The sequence below is a fragment of the Saimiri boliviensis genome, chromosome 1 (assembly GCF_048565385.1).
Source record: "Saimiri boliviensis isolate mSaiBol1 chromosome 1, mSaiBol1.pri, whole genome shotgun sequence".
NCBI lineage: Eukaryota > Metazoa > Chordata > Mammalia > Primates > Cebidae > Saimiri > Saimiri boliviensis.
In genome coordinates this window covers 121,436,694-121,458,814 of record NC_133449.1, presented here as the reverse complement: position 1 = coordinate 121,458,814, position 22,121 = coordinate 121,436,694, and the positions used below count along the sequence as shown (strand labels likewise).

General features: G+C 36.6%; 1 protein-coding gene across 2 annotated transcripts in view; it reads left to right on the top strand.

The window, feature by feature from the left end:
• The window catches only part of CYLD (CYLD lysine 63 deubiquitinase), a 56,716-nt gene that overhangs the window by 19,914 nt on the left and 14,681 nt on the right, over window positions 1-22,121 (top strand). For both annotated transcript variants that reach the window (XM_003937264.4, XM_039480380.2), the window contains exons 6-12: window positions 11,328-11,426; window positions 12,974-13,090; window positions 14,349-14,728; window positions 15,940-16,105; window positions 17,003-17,144; window positions 19,327-19,449; window positions 20,999-21,090. In XM_003937264.4, the coding sequence (XP_003937313.1) occupies window positions 11,328-11,426; window positions 12,974-13,090; window positions 14,349-14,728; window positions 15,940-16,105; window positions 17,003-17,144; window positions 19,327-19,449; window positions 20,999-21,090 (1,119 nt within the window). The remainder of the gene's footprint in view (window positions 1-11,327; window positions 11,427-12,973; window positions 13,091-14,348; window positions 14,729-15,939; window positions 16,106-17,002; window positions 17,145-19,326; window positions 19,450-20,998; window positions 21,091-22,121) is intronic.

The window sequence follows — 22,121 nt, the reverse complement described above, 5'->3', positions numbered from 1 at the left end:
TTGCCACATCTGGTTTAAGAGTACTACTGTCCCCTAATGGTGGAAGCCAAAGATGCTGCTAAACTTTCTATGGTACACAGGGTAGCCCTGCACAACACAGAATTATCTGGTTCAGAACCTCAGTAGAATTGAGCTTGAGACACCCTGTCCTAAGCAAATTCTAAGAGTTATGCTCATTTTATAATGTTAGCTTGCTGGATGGCTATGGGGGAATCACTTGTAAAATAAATTTTCTTTCATGATTTATGTATTCTTGGAGGGATAACCAATTCTGCGCTGATACTGTTTTTCCCAAAACAACACGGATAAATGTAATTTCACTTGTCTTACAAAATCAAATATAGGCATACCTCATTTTATTGTGCTTTTCTTTACTGTGCTTCACACATACGTGTTTTTTATTAATTGAAGGTTTGTGACAATCCTGCTTTGGGCAAGTCTGTCAATGCCATTTTTCCAATAGCATCTGCACACTTTGTGTCTCTGTGTCACATTTTGGTAATTCCGGTAATATTTCAGACTTTTTCATTATTATTATCTCTGTAATGGTGATGTGTATGTAATCAATGGTCTTTGATGTAACTACTGAAATTGTTTCAGAGCACCACAAACCACACCCATATAAGATGACAAATTCCACCGATAAATGTTGTGTGTTCTGACTGCTCCACTGACCAGGCAGGCCCCTGTCTCTCATTTCTTGGGCCTCCCTATTTCCTAAGACCCAACAATATTAAAATTAGGCCAGTTCATAACCCTGTGATGGCCTCTAAGTGTTCCAGTGAAAGAGAGAGTTGCACATCTCTCACTTGCAATCACAAGCTAGAAATGATTAAGCTTAGTGAGGAGGTATGTTGAAAGCCAAGATAGGCTGAAAACTAGGCCTCTCGTTCCAAAGTTAGCCAAGTTGTGAATGCAAAGGAAAATTTCCTGAAGGAAATTAAAAGTGCTACTTTAGTGAACACATGAATCATTTAAAAAAAAAAAAAAACAGCTTTATTGCTGATATAGAGGAAGATTTAGTTATCTGGAAAGAAGATCAAACCAGCATATTCCCTTAAGCCAAAGCCTAATTCAGAGCAAGGGCCTAACTCTCTTTAATTCTGTAAAGGCTGAGAGAGGTAAGGAGCTGCAGAAGAAAAGTTGGAAGTTCACACAGGTTGGTTCATAAACTTTAAGGAAAGATGCCATCACCGTAACATAAAAGTACAAGGTGAATCAGCAAGTACTGATATAGAAGCTGCTGCAAGTTATCGGGTCTAGCTAAGTTAATTGACGAAAGTGGCTACATTAAACAAAAGATTTTCCATGTAGGCAAAACAGCCTTCTATTGCAAGAAGATACCATCTAAGACTTTCATAGCTGAGAGAAGTAGTCAATGCCTGGCTTCAAAGCTTCAAAGGATAGGCTGACTCTTTTGCTAGGGGTTAATGCAGCTGGTGACTTTAAGTTGAAGCCAGGATTCTGAAAATCCTAAAGCCCTTAACAATTATACCAAATCTACTGTTTCTGTGCTCTATAAATGGAACAACAAAGCCTGGATGATAACACATCTGTTTATAGCATGCTTAACTGCATATTTTAAGTCTCCTGTTGAGACCTACTGCTCAGCAAAAGATTCCTTTCAAAATATTACTGTTCATTGATAATGCAGCTGGTCACTCAAGAGCTTTGGCAGAGATGCACACGGAGATTAATGTTATTTTCAGGTCTACTAGCACAATATACATTTTGCAGCATATGGATCAAGGAGTAATTTCTACTTGCAAGTGTTATTTAAGAAATACGTTTTGTAAAGCTGCCATAGATCATGATTCCTCTGATGGACAGGCAAAGTCAATTGAAAACTACAAAGGATTCACCATTCTAGATGCCATTAAGAACATTCATAATTATGGGAGGTCAAAATATTAACAACAGGAATTTGGGAGGTGGACTTTGAGGGGCTGAAGACTTCAGTGGAGAAAGTAACTGTAGATGTGGTGGAAATAATAAGAGAACTAGAACTAGAGGTGGAGTCTGAAAATATACTTGACTGAATTGCTGCAATTTCATGATCAAACTTGAATGGAAGAGGAAAGGAAAAGTAGTTTCTTGAGATGACATCAATTCCTGATGAGGATACTATGCACAATGTTGATTTGACAACAAAGGATTTAGAACATTACATAAACTTAGCAAAGTAGCAGCAGGCCTTGGGAGAGGTTTGACTCCAGTTTTGAAAGAACTTCTATTATGAGTAAAATGCTATCAAACAGTATCACATGCTACAGAGAAATCTTTTATGAAAGAAAGAGCCAACTTCATTGTTGTCTTCTTTTAAGGAATTGCCACAGTCACTCCAGCCTTCAGCAACCATCACCCCTATCAGTCAGCAGCCATCCACACCACACTGAGGCGAGAGCCTTCACTAGCAGGAAGACTATGACTCATTGAAGGCTCAGATAATCATTAGCATTTTTTAGCATTGTAATATTTTTAAAATTAAGGTGTATACATTATTTTCTTTAACATAATGGTATTGCACATGTAATGGACTACAGTATAGTGTAAACATAACTTTCATATGCCCTGGGAAACCAAAACATTTGTGTGACTTGCTTTATTGTGATATTTGTTTTGTTGTGGTGCTCTGGAAAGGAACCTGCAGTATCTCCAGGGTATGCCTGTATGAGTTTGTGGGTTTCAATTTTTTTTTTTTTTTAAATTTCCAAAGGGTACTTTTGAAAGCTCAAATAAATAAATAAATAAATAAATAAATAAATAAATAAATAAGCATTTTAGATCAAGAGTAACTGTTCTCTTTACCTACCTTAATTGCTTTTCTTTGAATTTTACATTTAACAGCTGAATGTAATTCATTATATTGAATAAGTTAGGAGACTAGGGAAATCATTAGTTTAGTGTTATAATTTGAAATACCTGAGCTATGAAGTTGGCTTGTGTATAATTGATTGTTTTTCTCTGTTGGCTGTGGAGTAAATACTTGAAATGCTTTCCCCCACACTCTAGAGCTGTATTTCCTTCTGTATATTTTTTCCACATCTCAATTTGGTTTGAAATGTAAATTATCTTGGGTTCTACAGTAGCACTTAAAAAGAAAAGCAAAGAAAAAAGCTACCCTTTCTATTTTTCCTGGAATATAACCTAACAAGGAATTCTTCATTAGTAGTGTTTATCTTAAAAACATTTCCAGTTTTGTTTTATTAAAATATTGGTGGAGGATTAAAATAATAAAAATTAGTTACATGAATATCTTGGGCGTCACTTATCAGGCACACTTTGATCTTCTAAATCAGCAGTTATCATTGCCATTATTGCTGGCTCAGAGCAGTGACAAGAAAGGAAAAGAATGGTACTTTTTTTTTCTTTTAAAGCTTGATTTTCATAAATCCTGAATAGGAGATAATTAAGAATGATACCAGCTTTTATAACATAATACATAAATTACACTTATTTGCCAACAAACAAAGCTTGCAAATAGACTTTAAAAATTAAAGTTGTTTAAATGAAAATTAATTTAGTTTATTTGAATGAGTCTTCATCCATCTTTTATGTCATCATTAGGACTCTTTTCTTGAGAGGAAAAAAATCAAAGTGTCTCCTTTAGTTCCTTAGTTTCTTTTTCTTGCCCAATTATCTTCATTTGTAAGACAAAATTCATATTTCCAGCATTTAAAAAAGAAAGATTCTTTTTGGAGCAGTTGAACAGCTGGGGAGCTTAAGAAAGAATTCTTTCTAGTCAATTGCTTGTAATAGTGGCTTCTGAAGGATACCTTTGACTAAAAGATGCAGGAATCTTAAACCTATTATAAAATCATTGATCTCCTTATTTCTGTTCTAAATGGTTAAAAACACTGCCAACATATCTAATTCGACATTATGTTTAGTTTCTTGAAGTTGTTATGATGAAGCATATCAATTAGCGCCACTCCAAAATTATACATTTCTGGTTTTCTAGTTCAACCTGTGTCTTCTGTTCTAGTTGTCGGGGGTTGGGAGTATAATGCCATTTTTTTGACGATCTCCACAATCAATAGTGAACATATCCATCACCCCAAAGTATGTCCTTTGGGATCCCTCCTTCTGCCTCTGCCTGTCCTCCTGTCCCCCACATTCAGACAACCACTGGTCTTCATGTCAGTATACACTTGTTCACATTTTAAAGGATTTTATAGAAGTGGAATCACTCAGGATACATTCTTTTTTGTGTGGCTTATTTTACTCAAACGTAATTATTTTTTAATTCATCCATGTTCTTTTTATTGCTGATAGAGTTATACTAGTTTCTATATCCATTCACTTGTTGATGGACACTTGAGTTTTCAATTTTTGGCTATTATGAATAGTGCTGCTATGAAAATTTGTTTACAGACCTTTATATGGACATATGCCTTCATTTCACTTGGGTACCCACCTAGATATGGAATGGCTGATAATATTGTAGATGATTGTTAATGTAAATAAAACCCCCAAACCTTCCAAGCTGTGTTTCCAAAATGGTTGCATTATTTTACATTCCCAGCAGCAGTATATGAGAGTTACGGTTCTTCCTTATCTTTGCCAACACTTGGTGTGACCAGTGACGTCAGACATCTTTCCATATGTGTATTTGTCATTTACATATCTTCTTTGGTTTAGTATCTGTGCAAGGCTTTTGTCAATTTTTAATTGTTTCTTTATGATTGGGTTTTGAGAGTTATTTATAAATTCTAAATACAAGCCCTTTTTCAGACATTTGACTTACAGCCATTTCAGATTATTATAGATTCACATGCAGAGAGAGGGATCCTGTGTGCCCTTTAGCCAGTTTTTTCCAGTGGCAACATATTGTAAAGCAAGACGTGTGCAACATCACAACCAGAATGTTGACTCTGATATGGTCAAGAGGCAGAACACTCCCATCTCACAGAGATCCCATATGTTGCTCTTTCATTGCCACATCAATTCCTTCTTACTCCTACCCCATCCTTAACCTCTGACAACCACTCATCTTTTCTCCATTTCTATAATTTAGTCATTTCAAAAATGTTACATAAATGGAATTGTACAGTGTGTAACCTTTTGAGACTGGCTCTTTTTTTCACTCAGCATCATTCTCTGGAGATTTATCTATATTATTTTATATATCCATGGGTTGATTGTTCCTGTTTATTCCTGCTATATCCGTATTATGGATGTGTCAATTTGTTTAACTGTTTACCCACTGAAGGACATCTGGTTGGTTTCCAGTTTTGGGCCATTATGAATAATGCTTTTATAAATATTTGTGTGCAGTTTCTTGAGTGCACATAAATCTTTATTTCTTGGGTATAATTGTCCAAGTGTGTATTTGCTGATATTTGCAGATTTAGTTTCTTAAGAAACAGCTAAACTGTTTTTCAGTACTCTTTTACATTACCATTGGCAATATATGGGTAATCTGGTTTCTCTGTATCCTTTCCAGCATTTGATGTTGTCACTATTTTTAATTTTAGCCATTGTAGTTGTATCTCATTGTGATTGTAATTTTGAGTTTACCTGCTGGCTGCTGGTGTTGAACCTCATTCTGTGTGCTCACTGTCATTTGTGTGTACGTGTGTGTGTGTGTGTGTGTGTATGTATATATGTATGTATGTGTGTGTGTATATGTGTATATGTGTGTGTGCCTCCTGGGTTCAAGTAATTTTCTTGCCTCAGACTCCTGAGTAGCTGGGATTACAGGCATGCACCACCATGCGTGGCTAATTTTTGTATTTTTAATAGAGACGTAGTTTCATCACGTTGGCTAGGCTGGTCTCGAACTCCTGACCTCAAGTGATCCACCCGCCTTGGCCTCCCAAAGCGCTGGGATTACAGACGTGAGCCTCTGTGCCCAGCCTTCTTATATATTCTTGAATGGAAGATGTCTTCGTCTCTTTTGCCCAGGTTCTCATTGGATCCTGTGCTTTTTTACTGATGAGTTTTGAGAAGCTTTATGTGTTCTAGATACTAAGTATTGGTTCGATATGGTTTGCACATTTTCTCTCCCAGTGTGTAGCTTGTCTTTTCATTCCCATAACAGGGTCTTTCACAGAGTACAATATTTTTATTTTTATGATGTCTAATTCATAAAGTTTTCCTTGTATGGATCATGCTTTTGTGTCAAGTTCAACAACTTTTGTTTAGCTCTACATATGGAAGATTTTCTCCTAAGTTTTTAAAAATGGAAATGTAATATGTTGTGCAACCTTCATCGCTATTTAGTTCTAGAACATTTTCATGGGAACCCAGTACCCAGTAAGCAGTTACTTCCCATTGTCTCTTACCCTCAGCCCCTGGCAACCACTGATCTGCTTTCTGTCTCTACCGATTTGCCTATTCTGGACATTTCACATAAATAGAATAAAAAATATGTGGCTTTTGTATCGGGCTTCTTTAGTTAAGCATAATCTTTTCAAGGTTCATCCCTGTGAAAGCAAAATCAGTACTCTATAATCTTTATGGTTAATATTCTAATAAATGGATCTGCTGTATTTTATCCACTTATCAGTTGATGGACATTAGTTTCTAGTTTTTGACTATTGTTAAAAATGGGCTGGGTGCGGTGGCTCACGCCTATAATCCTAGCACTTTGGGAGGCCGAGACAGGTGGATCACGAGGTCAAGAGATCAAGACCATCCTGGTCAACATGGTGAAACCCCGTCTCTACTAAAAATACAAAAATTAGCTGGGCATGGTGGCGCATGCCTGTAGTCCCAGCTACTTGGGAGGCTGAGGCTAGAGAATTGCTTGAACACAGGAGACGGAGTTTGTGGTGAGCCGAGATCGTGCCATTGTACTCCAGCCTGGGTAACTCCATCTCAAAAAAAAAAAAAAAAAAAAAAAAATGCTGCTGTGAACATTCATATACAAGTTATTCTGTGGACATCTGTTTTCAGTTCTGTTGGGTACCGCCTAGGAGTGGAATTGCTGGGTCCTGTGGTGACCCTGTGTTTAGTCACATTTGTGGAACTGCCAGATGGTTTTCTGAAGGAGCTGCACCATTTGCTTTTCCAGGCCACAATGTATGAGGGTTCTAATTTCTTTGCATCCTTGTTCTCTGTTTTCCAAAACGTTTCATAGATTTACTTTTTACGTTTAAGTCTGTAATCTATTTTGAATTAAGTTTTTATAAGGTGCGAGACTGAAATAGAATTTCTTTTTTAAAAAAATCTGTGGATATCTAATTGCTCCCTCATTATTTGTTAAAAAGACTCTTTCTTCCATTGAATTATTTTTGTACCTTTGTCAAAATTCAGTTGAATATATTTGTGTGGATCCATTTCTTGGTTCTCCATTCTGTTCCATTGATTTGTGTCTACCCTACTGCCCATACCATGGTCTCTATCACTGTGGCTAACTAGTAAGTCTTGTAATCTATTAAACAAATCTCTCCTATTTTATTCTTCTTTCCCAAAGTAATTTTAGCTCTTCTAGATCTTTTTCCTTTCCATACACATTTAGAATAATCTTGTGTGCATCTATACAAAATCTTGTTGAGATTTCGATAGGAACTGCATTAAACCTGAATATAACTTTGGGGAGAATTGATATCCTTTGGCTAGAGAGAAAGCAGAACTTTTGTTGGGGCCTTCTTTTGTCCGTGCCTGTTGATGTTTCCAGGGTGCTGACTTATTTAGCTCTAAGTATGGAATAAGAATGCAGTCAAGAAGGAAACCCAGAGGGAAATCTCCATGATGTTATTTCTTAGGTCTTGAGGTTCCTGGCTGGTCTACCTTCTCATCTCTATCTTTCAAAGCCTTCTTATATTTGTTTTATATATTATGTCTAGAGTTTTTGGTTGTACTTAGCAAGAGAAATAGGAAGTACATCTACTTCATCTTCCCCGAAGTGGAACTTGCACCTTCCTTTTTAACTTCACAATAGATGTTAGAGATTATTTCATATTAATCCATAAATTGTATACTTAATCTTTTGTTTAAATCATTGCATTATATTTCACTTTTTGCATGTACCATAGTTTTTGAATCAGTCTCCTCCCAATGAGCATTTAGGTTGTTTCAATCTTTTGCTCTTATAAACAGTGCTTCAGTGGATAACTTCGTATTTTTGTATCAGTTAGCATGTGTGCCAGTATAGCTAAAAGAGAACTTCCTAAGAGTAGAACTCCTAGGTCAAAGGATATGTGCATTTTACATTTTGATAGATAATAATACATGGCTTTCATAGAGATTGCCTGTCAATCGGGATCGCTGTGAATGTTGCCTGTATAGGCAGAACTCCTGGTCCTATGAGACAGTTAGAGCTGGAGTCTTGAAGGATAATTTGAAGCATCAGATCTCAGTATGCAGCTTTTGGTGTTATCTGTATGGCACCTTTTAGCATTTCTTGAACCATTTTTCATATACTATTATGGAAAATATTTATTCTGATCAGGAACTCAACCTTTTAGAAATTTTTGAATAGCTGCTATGTAGGATATGTCTGATATCAGGCTTAATAATACCTCATTTTACTCAAGTAAACTGTATTTTCTTCACAAGATTTCTATGGATGTTAAATTCTCATTTGAGTCTGAATTATGCTCTTGTGGCTGCTGATGTTAAGCAGTACATTAATTAAACAATTTCTTTTAATTTACTGGGTCATTCAAATTCATAGACATTTCATTTGATTTGAACAATAACTTGTTCACAAGTTTATTGTTATGATTTCCAGCTCAAGATTCTCCAAGGGATTTTTCTTTTTCTCGTTAAATAAACAAGTGATGTATAAGCTGTGAATTTTCTTAAAATGCAGTCTTGCTGTATATATATATAATGGATACATTTAGTACATATTTATCTTTGTACATATTTCTCTTTTCCTGAGTTGGTAAATACTTCTAATTCACTTAAGTTTGAAAGCTTTGCTTCATGACCCAAGTACTTTTGGGCCATGAACACAGTTGTGACGAAGTAACAAGAAATATTTGGTGTGTAATTGCTGGAGGACAAGTTAGGGGTGGTTTGTGTTCTTTATCTGCATAGAATTCTAATTCTGATGGAATGTCCTCTTCTTCAGAGCTGATATTTAGCACCCTCTCAGACAGCCTTTGGCAAAAGATAGCCACAGTTTCCAACTCCAGTGCCCTTCTGCTCACATTCCTAATCTTTGGAGCTCCTTCCCAGTGTCACCTGCAGACCTGTCACCACTGGCCATCCGGTTGGCCCTCCAGTCAGCCCTCCAGTCCTGCCAGGCTCTCCTCATAGCCTAACAAAGGGAAGACCACCTGCTGCATTTGCTATAATGGTTACTAATTATGTAATGGATTTATATCATGGTATACATGTAAACCTCTTTTAAAAATGTTATATGCAGTTAATTTCAGTTAATAGTAGGAATTGTTTTTCTTTTGTAAATTTATATGCTATAATTTGGGAACTCATCTCAGTGACTAAGATTTTCCTTCCAAAGTAGCTTTCATGGGTGCTATTTAAAGATATCTGAATGACAACATCATAAAAGTACTGTAGTCCCCTCTTTCACCAAGGGATCCTTCCAAGACCCCCACTGGGTACCTGAGACTGTGGATAGTACTGAATCCTATATATATGCTGTGTTTTTCCTCTATATTCATGCCTCTGATAAGGTTTAATTTGTATAGTAGGTACAATAAGATATTAAAAACAATACTTAATCAGAGGAGATACAAAGATAATATGGCAACATCACTGCTCTTGTACTTTAGGAATGTTCCTAAGTAAAATAAGGGTGACTTGAATTCAATCACTGTGATACTGCAATGGTTAATCTGATGACTGGGGTGGCTACTAAGTAACTAACAAGGCAGGAAGTAGACACAGTGTGGAGATGATGGATGGGGGATGGGTCACGTCCAGGGGTTATGGAGTGGGATGGTACAAGATTTCATTATAATACTCAGAACAGCATGCAACTTAAAAGTTATGAATTTTTTATTTAATATTTTTGGACAGTGGTTGACTGTGGGTAACTGAGACTGTGGAAGGTAAAAGTGTGGATAAGTGAGGACCATGGTATTAGTACATAGCTTTTCTCTTATTATATCACTTGATGGAATTAATGGTTAATTGGAATGATTTTTGAATTAAAATATTAGTTTCATATTTTATTGGATCATACTCTGAAATGTTTAAATTACAGTTTAATGATACATTCCCCTCCTTCAACCATGGAAAAAAGTTACCAAGTATTTACATATAATTCATTTAGTATGATTTCCTCTTTTTTTAAGAAAAGTCTTTTCCTTGCATTTAAAATGTAAACATTTTCCTATTTCTTTCTTTCTGTCCTCAAATCCACTGTGGGTGATAACCGTTTTTGCTGACACACAGCTTTATCAGGTATGACTCCTAAGTGTCGTGTTGGACTTCACGGATGTGTTGTTGAATTTTTCAAAGGAAGAACTTTCCACACTGACCTTCTACATTCCCTTGATCAGTATTTAGGAGTGTTTTATGATCATCGCTGAGCTTTAAGGTCTAGAGTGCTCTTTGTATTCAAAACAAGTTTGCCACATGTATTACACCTGTATTTCAGAAATAAATTGTGTTTTCTTCAAACATGTGATTGTTGTATGTCGCTGGCTTTCTGAGTTTTTAATCTGTGTATAATTCTCTATGTTTTCTTATTTTATATGTATGTGTTTGTATACACATCTGTGTTATTCCTAACATACATGTTTTTAAAAGCAGATACATGTTCTTAACCAGAACTTTTCTAAGCAGATACATATTCCTAACCAGACTGTTTTCAAACTGTGTTCATGAAATATATTAATCTGAGATGCTAAGCAGAGTGGCATAAAAATGTTTACCAGTAAGTTTATTATATTTCCCCTTGAGCAATTCACAATGCACATTAGCATATTAAAGGTTCTGGTTCCATGCAGTAAAGAAATTGTTTATCTTTGTTTATCTCAGCATCTTGAAGAAATATTTGAGTTCAAAACACTTCAGAATACACGGGGTGTTGTAGGCCTGCTGATTTGTGAAATGCTGTAAGACATTGAGTAAGGTTTTCTTTGTAGTGTTTTAAGACATCAAATAAAATTGACTGCAAGTGATTAAATTTTCAAGAGGTTAAAGCATTTAGCTGAATTGTATTTTGAGAGAGTATTTTCTCATAGAAATTACATTTTGAAATACAGCATTGATTTTTTTCCCCCATAGTATGATCTTTTTCAATATTTTTGATGGTCTTTAAAAAGAATTTGTGAGACTAAAAATTCTGCCATTTTGTGGAAGGAGGATTTTAAAAATTTTGTTACTGTCATTGCTTTCTTGATTGTTTCTCTTCTATAAGAATTTGCCTTTATCTTTGAAAAACATGTTTACTATTTCAGAGAGTGTGACACAGGAAAGGAGGCCTCCCAAACCTGCCTTTATGTCAAGAGGTGTTGGGGACAAAGGTTCATCCAGTCATAATAAACCAAAGGCTACAGGTATGGATTAATAGCATACAACCTTTAGTAATTTACATATTGCTGAATTTGCCATCACAATAAAAAAGGTTATAAGCTATTACTTCTTAACATGTGTGTAGACTTTTTGCCTTCAAATATTTTTAGTAGTGAAACTAAAGCTTTTATAGAAATATTGTTGCTTAAGCCAAGTGTCCCCAGCCTTTTTCACCTCATGAAGAGTTCCCCATAAAGGACCTGTGTGTTTTGCTAGTCTATAATCAACTGGTTTTTGGAACTCCTTACTTGGAATATTTGTATATATAGTTTAAGATTGCAACTGTGTAAAATAATCCTATATGGATAATGTTATATAGGATAAAGTATACTAGAGATTAATTAAATGGTTTTACTAACTAGATGTGGCACAAATTAAATCCCAAACTGCTAAGCAAAACTTTCTTCTGTTTCCCAGAAGCTTCTTCAATATATGCAGGGCTCCCCAGCTCTTTTTTGTTAGCTTCCACATACTTCATAGATTTATAGAATGGTAGTTATACAAGCCAAACAGCTCGTTAAAAAGCTCTAAGAAATTTTGTTAACTCAGATGTGAGTTAGGAGAAGAATATTTTTTCCTCAATTATGACAATTTTGGTTTATTTAAAAGGAAATTGTACTTTAAGAATTATTTTATGTGACAGTGGGGCCTGGGAGACTTAGGATTAGTTGCAGGATATATAGGTAATAGTCTTTTTTATGTTAACCTATAGATCTATATGGGATAGCTCAAACGTGCTGCTTTCACTTAAAGAGAAATAGACTAAAGATTTTCTTAAGATATGGCATGTTAATTGTATTGTAGCAGATCTTAAAGTTATAAAATGTACAGCTACCTGCTTTAATTTGAAAAGGAAAATCCACTTTTTTGTGGGTTCTGGAGAGCCCACTGGCCCCACCGTGACATGTCTTCTAATTAATGCTGAGGCAGGGTAATGTCTTGAAATGGCTGTGACATAACTACACTCACCCTCTCACATAAAATAAATCCAATCTATGAGAAATAAAAATGCTTGATTTTTCTCTGAGACACGAGGAATTTGACTACCAACAATTCCAAATGTTTAAAACTTAACTATTTTTAACATAATTTGTGTATTGATTTATATACAGCATTTGAAGATTACATTCTTTTCAAATGAACTGTTTTAAAATAATAGGTTAAATTTGTGAACCAGTGGGTCTGTAGAATGAAGCTGGGGAATCGTGATTTTGACTTAGAAATAAGCTGCAGTACATGGAACAATTTCTTAAAGCAATTCATTAAAAAAAAAGAGTAGGCTTTTCTTTTAACTTTCTCCTGTTACCCTCCTATATTGACTTTTGGGCCCAAGGATGTTATCAATATTGCCAAAATGGTCACCGAATTTTTAAAAGCCAAAGGCAATTACAAAACATATTGTTTTTATATATGGTTATTGATTATGTAAACAGTTGTTAACATCGTACTCATTCATTTTTCTTACTAAAAAAAAAAAAACCTTGACACTATGTTGACTTTACTTTTAAATGAAACTTTTCTTGTTCTATAGGATCTACCTCAGACCCTGGAAATAGAAACAGATCTGAATTATTTTATACCTTAAATGGGTCTTCTGTTGACTCACAACCACAATCCAAATCAAAAAATGCATGGTACATTGATGAAGGTAATCTGTAATTTTAGCGTTCTTTATAATGATCCTCTTTTTAACTCATCATAGGAAAATGGCTCTTTTTTTAATAGCAATATCTATACTTTTTGGAAACAGAATGAATAAGCCACAATATTTAGTTTGTAATATTGCTCAACTAAAATATTGTACACAGTTTGAATTGTACTACTGTTAAGATTATTAAAATGTTTAACAAATGTATTAGTAGTTTGTTCTTTTCCTTTAACTGATCTGTTTAGGGTGGAAAATTTCTGTCTGGTTCTTTCTTGACCTCTTTAAAGCATTCCTTTTAAAAAAAAAATTATCTTCCCTTGTTTCTGGGACATCATTTTCTCCTAGTTTATTCTCTTTTTTTGTTCATTTGTTCAACAAATATTTATTGAGTGCTTATGATGTGCCAGGCATTCTTTTAGGCATCAAGATGAAAATGGTGAGAAAAAATAGACACAGTTTGTGCCCCTTGTGAGTTTGCAGTTGTTATGTTGTTGAGATAGAAATTAAACAACCACAGGCACAGAAGTAGAGTTGCCTTGGTGATGTGTGCAGTGAAGGTACATGACGCCGTGATAATACGCCAAAGGTGATTTTTCTTAGGGTCTTGGGGATGTTTCTTTGGGACAGTGACACATGCTTAGGTTTACCAGAAGAGTGACAGGTGACAAAGTGAAAGGGGCCAGAAGAACTTCCTCAGGAGGAGAAATAGCATATGGAAAGTACTCATGGGAGAATGAGTTGTACCCTGAGTTCATATTTAGCTTTTGTTTTTTTTTGAAGTAAACAATTAAGTCTATAAAATTTCCTTATAAGTATTAATTTAGCCATGTTGCATAAGGATTCTTTCTTTGTTTCTTTTTCTCTGTTTTTTATTTATTGTTAAAACTTGCTATTTCTTTTTTGATCCATTAGTTATTTAGAAATGTTTCTTAAGGTTTTTGGTATCTTTTTATACTGCTTTCTCAATTAATTGTGTTTGGGACAAAGAGTATCACCTATACAATACCCACTGATAATATATTGATTTTTTTGGTTTGAACAGTTGGGTGCCATTGACTGAGGTGCATAGATCTGGAGGTGGAGAGAGAAGAGAGAGCACTGTTGGAGATGTTAACTTTGTGATGCCTATGAGAATACTAGGAATAGTAGGGAGGCCGGGGGGCGGGTAGTTGGACTAGATCTATATATTAATTTTTAGAAATGTAAGACAGAGTCGATATTCCTGAATGCGTTTCTCTAATTAGGAATATTTTTTTAGTTGCAGAGGACCCTGCAAAATCTCTTACAGAGGTATCTACAGACTTTGACCGTTCTTCACCACCACTCCAGCCTCCTCCTGTGAACGCACTGTCCACCGAGAACAGATTCCATTCTCTACCATTCAGTCTGACAAAGGTGCCCAACAGCAATGGAAGTATTGGCCACAGTCCACTTTCTCTGTCAGCACAGTCTGTGATGGAAGAGCTAAACACTGCACCTGTCCAGGAGAGTCCACCCTTGGCCATGCCTCCTGGGAACTCACATGGTCTAGAAGTGGGCTCATTGGCTGAAGTTAAAGAGAACCCACCTTTCTATGGGGTAATCCGTTGGATCGGTCAGCCACCAGGACTGAATGAAGTACTCGCTGGACTGGAACTGGTAATTTAACTTGATCCAAAAATTGCAATTTTTTTCTATATGAGGTTTTGTGCCGATTTCCCCCTATTATATGCTTTTTGGTAAACTGCTGTATTTGTCGGAAAAGCTATCACTGCAGAAGAATTTTCTTACCATGTTGCCTGACTTCCCTTTGCCACCCCTGAAGCTTGTGACCCACTTGTCCTAATATTAGTTGATTTACATTCAAAAAATAAAAGCTGATTTTTCGGCCGATCTATTTAGGCTTCTTATATTAAACAAAATTCATTAAATCAAGCAAATTTGCCATCAGCCTTTCTCTTTCTTCTTCAGCCCCTTCTCCTGGTCATTTCTCACAATTACATCATCATTGGCTTTAAAATTAATCACCATTTTTAGAGATCTTTTGAGACCTTTGCTAGAGGGAAAGGATTTCCCTTTAGAGATCAGGAGAACATATTGTTTGATATTTTGTAAACAGGAGAGGAGAACTTGAGTACACTTAGCATTTATTTATTTATTTAGAGATAGGGTCTCACGCTATCACCCAGACTGGAGTGCAGTAGCACGATCAGGGCTCACTGCAGCCTCGACCTCCCAGGCTCAAGTGATTATCCCGCCTCAGCCACCTGAGTAGCTGGGATTACAAACATTTACCACCATGCTCGGCTAATTTTTTGTGTTTTTAGTAGAGACAGGGTTTCGCCATGATGCCCAGGCTGGTCTCAAACTCCTGGACTCAAGTAATCTGCCACCTTGGCCTCCCAAAGTGCTGGGATGACAGGGATGAACCACCGCATATGGCCAATTTAAATATACTTATTTTTTTTTTCCTGTTTGTTTCCATGCTAGTGAATGCTATCTTGTGGGGAATGGGGGTGAGGTGAGAATGCAGGTTGTTAGCATAAATAGGCTTCTCCTTCCCTGCCTGTTTTAATGCTTATAGAAATGGTGCAGAAAAGGCCATTAACCAGGGGAGGCTGAAGTGTATATTCTGAAGGGAAATATAGAAAGGAATTCATGTGGGATTAAGGAATTCACTTTTTAAATCATTAGCTGTCGGCTGAAGCACTGATTACTGAACTCCTTTATCTTGATGAGGTTCCCAGTACAGGTGTGAAGAGGGAATGGTGAGAAAGAGTACACTAGAAACAGGTCTTAGTAACCTTAGCTCTTTGTATACGGTCTCTGCAAGGTGTGGTATAATGCATATCGGAGCATTTCTTTTTCAGGAAGATGAATGTGCAGGCTGTACCGATGGAACCTTCAGAGGCACTCGGTATTTCACCTGTGCTCTGAAGAAGGCGCTGTTTGTTAAACTGAAGAGCTGCAGGCCTGACTCTCGGTTTGCATCACTGCAGCCGGTTTCCAATCAGATCGAGCGCTGTAACTCTTTAGGTATTTGGATGCTTTTCATTTACTTAACAACCTGGAATGACTCTAATTCTAATCTCATATCATGTTATATTAGGTAATGGCGACAGTGTTTTAATATTTTTCTTGCCAATGCTCATTAAGCTTTAAATCAGTAAAAATTGTTGCGTGGTATATAAGAAAGTTGTTTTAAGAGGGGACATCTTAAAAAAGTATTAGGAAGAGCATTTGAGACTTACAAAGTGAATAATAGTGTGATTTGTTTTTCTCTTCCTGTTGATTACATTTGGTTTTCAGCAATACCAGTGGTAGAAATTGAAATGTGATCTTTTTTTTTTTTTTTTTTTTTTCTGACTTCCCTCACATTGTCTTGTTTAAGTACAGCAGTGAGTGCATCTTACAAAGAAATCAGCATTAGTGTAAGAAGTAAATTTCAACTGAGTGCTCTCCTGTAATTGGGGCAGGTTCCTGGTGCTGTTTCTTTCCATTGTTGGATAATAGTGGAAAAGCATCTTGGGGCTTTAGCAGGTGCAAACAGGAAAGCCATCTTCATGAAAAACACTTTTTATTATGTTGAAATAGTCCTTTGGAATTTTCATTTTCTTTTCAAACTTGAAAATGAAGCATCTTCAGATAAACACTGAAATATTTGGGAAAAATATTTCATTTGACAGGTGCTTTTTACACATAATACTCTAAAATGTGTTTTTAAATTGTGGAGGAAGTGAAGTTGAAAATGAACAATAGCAATTTTTATGAATAGCAGTTACCCAAAACCTACTTTTTACTTAAAGTTAAGAAACAAATTTTGCATCAAAATACAAAAACATTTTAAAATGAAAAAAATATTTATGAGAATACATACTGTAATAGTTTAAAAGAATTATTTTCATTTGCTTTTTTTTTTTTTAATCTTTTCAGCATTTGGAGGCTACTTAAGTGAAGTAGTAGAAGAAAATACTCCTCCCAAAATGGAAAAAGAAGGCTTGGAGATAATGATTGGGAAGAAGAAAGGCATTCAGGGTCATTACAATTCTTGTTACTTAGACTCAACTTTATTCTGGTAAGTTTAAAATGCCATAAGGGCAGGGACACATATGGGTATGTGTTTGTGTGTATGTGTTTGTGAAAGAAACTGCCAGCTGCTTCTGAGTAGAGAAACTGGATGATCATGGGTCAGGATAGAAAGGGAGATTTGTTTTTCATGACATGCTCTTTGGAAGCTTTTGAATGTTGTCTTATGTTTCTGTATCCAAAAAGTTAATATAAAAAGTAACTGAATAATGAATAAGAGGTGAATGATATTGTTACAAATGGAATAGATATACTGAGAGTATCTGGGAAATCTCTCCACACATATCAAATAACATAACTTGCAGTGAAGCCACTGGCTGCTGTGTGCTGTATTTATTTGAGTAGGTAAAGGTAGTCATAAAACTACTGTCTTTTAAAAAAACCTATTTTCAGTAGCAGCACTGCTGCCCTCCAAAGTGGAACAACTTAACATTGCAAGATTTTTTTTTTTTTTTTCTGGCACCCAGGCTGGAGTGCAGTGGCATGATCTGTGCTCACTGCAACCTCCACCTCCCAGGTTCAAGCAATTCTCTTGACTCAACCTCTTGAGTGCCTGAGATTACAGGCATGTGCTATGACTCCTGGCTAATTTTTTTTTTTTTTTTTTTTTTTTTTTTTTTTTTTTTTTGTATTTTCAGTAGAGACAGGATTTCACCATGTTGGCCATGCTGGTCTTGAACTTGTGACCTCAAATGATCCACCTGCCTCAGCCTGTCAATGTGCTTGGGATTATAGGCGTGAGCCACCATGCCCGGCCTTAACATTGCAAGGATATTTAAGCTCTAGAGAGTGAACCAAGGATCTTTAGGCTCTGAGGACGGTAGACTGAGTTAAATTGAGAGCAGCCTGCCAGTTCTGTAGCTATATGATAAGAATTAGGAAGTTAACTTGGGATGCTAACATTTTTAAAGTAGGGAGAAGAATAAACTGGTGGCCATTTTATTTGCAGAATGCTTTGGCAAAAACAAGCCTTATAGTATTGATATAATACTCTTTAGATTTCCTGATAAAAATCTGTATTAGCCAAATTTTCTTTTTATTTGATACCAGCAAATTACTGCTATTAGTCACTCATTTTATTTAATTTTTTTTTTGAGATGGAGTCTTTTTCTGTTGCCCAGGGTGGAGTGCAGTGGTGTGATCTCGGCTCACTGTAACCTTTGCCTCCCGGGTTCAAGTGATTTTCCTGTCTCAGCCTCCTAAGTAGCTGGGACTTCAGGCACATGCCACCACGCCCAGCTGATTTTTCATATTTTTAATAGAGACAGGATTTCACCCTATTGGTCAGGCTGGTCTCTAACTCCTGACCTCAAGTGATCCACCCACCTAGGCCTCCCAAAGTGCTGGGTTTATAGGCGTGAACCACTGCACCCGGCCTGTTACTCACTTATAAGTGATTTTAGCATTTAGAGAAATTTATTAATGTAATAGATCTTTGTAAAGGGGCACTGAGTGGTGCTAGCCTCGGGAAGTTGTCTCCAAATGCTCTCCTCTGTTGTCTGTTTGTAATTTGACTGGGATTTTTAGTTCCTCTTTCAACTCGTGCAAAGAAGTTTTCTTTCTTAATATTCTGTGGGCATGTTATTATCCTTTAATCATGTTGATCTGCAGTTTGCTTTCTCAGTATTTGTTTGTTAGCATTGTCCTTAAGCTGGAAGGATCTCAAGGTCCTGATGATTGAACCGTGGGTATCTTCACAGGGGTCCTAGTACCTGTGTTAATAAAAAACACAAATTGTTATGTTATTTGTTGTCTAGACTTCACTTATTTTCCTCTTCTCATTCTTTTAAAAATCTGTTTCTTGGCCGGGCGTGGTGGCTCAGGCCTGTAATCCCGGCACTTTGGGAGGCCGAGGCGGGTGGATCACGAGGTCAAGAGATCGAGACCGTCCTGGTCAACGTGGTGAAACCCCGTCTCCACTAAAAATACAAAAAAAAAAAAAAGTAGTTGGGCATGGTGGCACCTGCCTGTAATCCCAGCTACTCAGGAGGCTGAGGCAGGAGAATTGCCTGAACCCAGGAGGTGGAGGTTGCGGTGAGCCGAGATCGCGCCATTGCACTCCAGCCTGGGTAACGAGAGTGAAACTCCATCTCAAAAAAAAAAAAAAAAAAAATCTGTTTCTTGAAAAATATGTTTACAGCGTGAAGAAAAATATTCTTTTTCTTTTGCAGCTTATTTGCTTTTAGTTCTGTTCTGGACACTGTGTTACTTAGACCCAAAGAAAAGAATGATGTGGAATATTATAGTGAAACCCAAGAGCTGCTGAGGACGGAAATTGTTAATCCTCTGAGAATGTAAGAAGACATATTGCTCTTTTACCTTTAAATGGTGTCCTATTTGCTGTTTTCTGGCACAGTAATTAATTTATACCCTGTCTTCATATAATAAGAGATGGATGAAAATTAGTTTGCATGGTAAAATGAAAACTACATAAATTACATTTTTAAACCTTTTGGTCCTTTGTATTTTTTTCCTTATTTAATTTCTTAAATCTGGCCAAGGTGTAGAACATAGCATCTTCCATGAAATGACTTAAACCATTTTGCTGGAGTAAACTATAGTTTAGCTATTGCAGTAGGTTTAGGAAAGCTGATACATAATCCTTAGGATTCTTATCTTTTAAAATAGTTTATTCCGACACTTCCGCTACCAGTAATCATGCTTACTAGTCAAACTGGCATAGTCTAGCTTCTTAAATCTGAAAGAAAAGGAACAAGTGAAGTTCTGTACAGAATAGCTAGTATTTAATCGTTTTGTACTAGCAACAGATGAGATGTATTTTAGCACCATATGTCTTGGTTAAAGGAATATATCTGGCCTCTTTCCACCTGTCTTAAAAAGGTGACTCTTTTTCCATTTCCTATTTTAGGAATTATAAATTTGTCTTTGTATGGCCACAGGAAGCAGTTTGTAATGGTACAAACACAAGTGACAGGAGGTACCTAGTGAAGACTTTGAATAAGTGGTAGTGATCTGTGATGATGTCACATTACAAAATTTAAACTATGAAGAGTTAGGAACGTAGATCATAAAACAGATTTGTTCATTCAGGAATATAGAGAGAAAGTGATATAAAGTCCACATAAGATAAATTTGATTTCTTTTATATACTTTTCTTATTTATCAATTAAAGTAAAAAATAGTTTGATATCAAATTTGAACCAAAAAAGCAGAATACTGAAATACAATGAGCATTCCAAATTATCTGCTTTCTGAAGTAAATGCTTTAATTTCTCAAGCAAATATTATTTAAAAACTCAGTCACCACAAACTTAAAAAATGTTTTTTTTCATATTAGTCTATGACAATTTCTTGTAAGGCATATAATAGAGTCTAGGATGATTCTGGTTCTAGGTCTTTAATTTTTCAAACTTCAAGAAAAAGCTTGTAATTGTTTTCTTCAAAACAATTGTCTAACCTATTGATTTATGACATATTGGAGTTGTGTAAGAAATGTGTTAGCCAGGTGTGGTGGCTCACACCTGTAATCCCACCACTTTGGGAGGCTGAGGTGGGCAGATCACTTGAGGCCAGGAATTCAAGACCAGCATGGCCAACATGGTGAAACCCTGTCTCTGCTAAAAATAGAAAAATTAGCTGGACATGGTGGTGCATGCCTATAATCCCAGCCATTTTGGTGGCTGAGGCATGAGAATCTCTTGAGCCTGGGAGGTGAAGGTTGCAGTGAGCCAAGATCAGGCCACTGCACCACTCCAGCATGAGTGACAGAGTGAGACTCTGTCTTTAAAAAGAAAAAGAAAAAGAAAAAGAAAATATGTGGTTAAGATGTGTTATATAATTTAATACATGCCAATATCAATTAATAGTTTTTTACTAACATAGATATGGATATGTGTGTGCCACAAAGATTATGAAACTGAGGAAAATACTTGAAAAGGTGGAGGCTGCGTCAGGATTTACCTCTGAAGAAAAAGGTGACCATCTTAACTTATATGCCTTAAAAATAACTGAAGAGCACATTCACACACCAAAGTATTAGTTGAAACGTGTGTCTGCGTAGTCGGGGGGTTTTATTTTAAATTAGAAATGTTTTTCTATGTGATATATGGTTATCTTCCCATTTTGTAAATTCTTCCTCTCTTCTAAAAGTGATTGATGATGTGTAAGAATGAACCCCTTTGGCCCAGAAGCTGCTGCTTCAGTGTGTGGGGTGGAGGAAGGAGACTGGGTCCACAGTGACAGGTTATTGCTGACCTCTTCAGTGTTGAGGAAAAAGGCCACGAGACCCTCGTGGGGCCAGCCCTGAGTGCTCCTCTCCCAAGTTTAAGGCAGGGAGGGGGAAGTAACTGTCCAGCCCTTTTAGCCCCCAGCTCTGGAGTGGCAGACAGCAATGAGGCCACGTCCCTGGAGCTGGCCGGGGGAAGTAGGTGAGGAACGGAAGCGTGGTCCCTGTAGACCAGCTATGGGGAGGGGAGGGCCAGTCCCCTGCTCAGTCCTGACCACATAAGCCTTGGTCACAGGTGTAGGTGGAGAGGGCACTGATGGACACTGCCCAAGGCGTAGTCCTGAGGCACTTAGGTGTGTGCCTATCTAGGCCATGCTTCTCAGTTGGCCTTGACCTTGGCAATATCTGGAGCTCAAAAAAAAAAAAAAAAAAAGAAGAAGTGGGCTGGTTCTAGTATATTAAATGCTTAAATAAAAAGTCCTTTCCTTTCCACACAGCAATGATATTCGCAGTAGTTTATCTCTTGTGGTGCAGAGTTGCATTGGGTTTTCTATGTTTTCCCACTCAGTTTTCCTTTTTATAAAAGAGAGTTAGAAGCTGCTGACTAGGATTAAGTTTATGGTCGGAGAACAGTATTTTAATCTCTTCCTAACTAATGGGCTTACTCAGAGATTCACTACCTGACTTTGAACTTAGCAGCATACTGTAACCAGCTATAATGCTCAGAGGCTTGCAGGAAAAAACAGGGCATACTTCAGATTGTACTCCACTTAGCTTAAA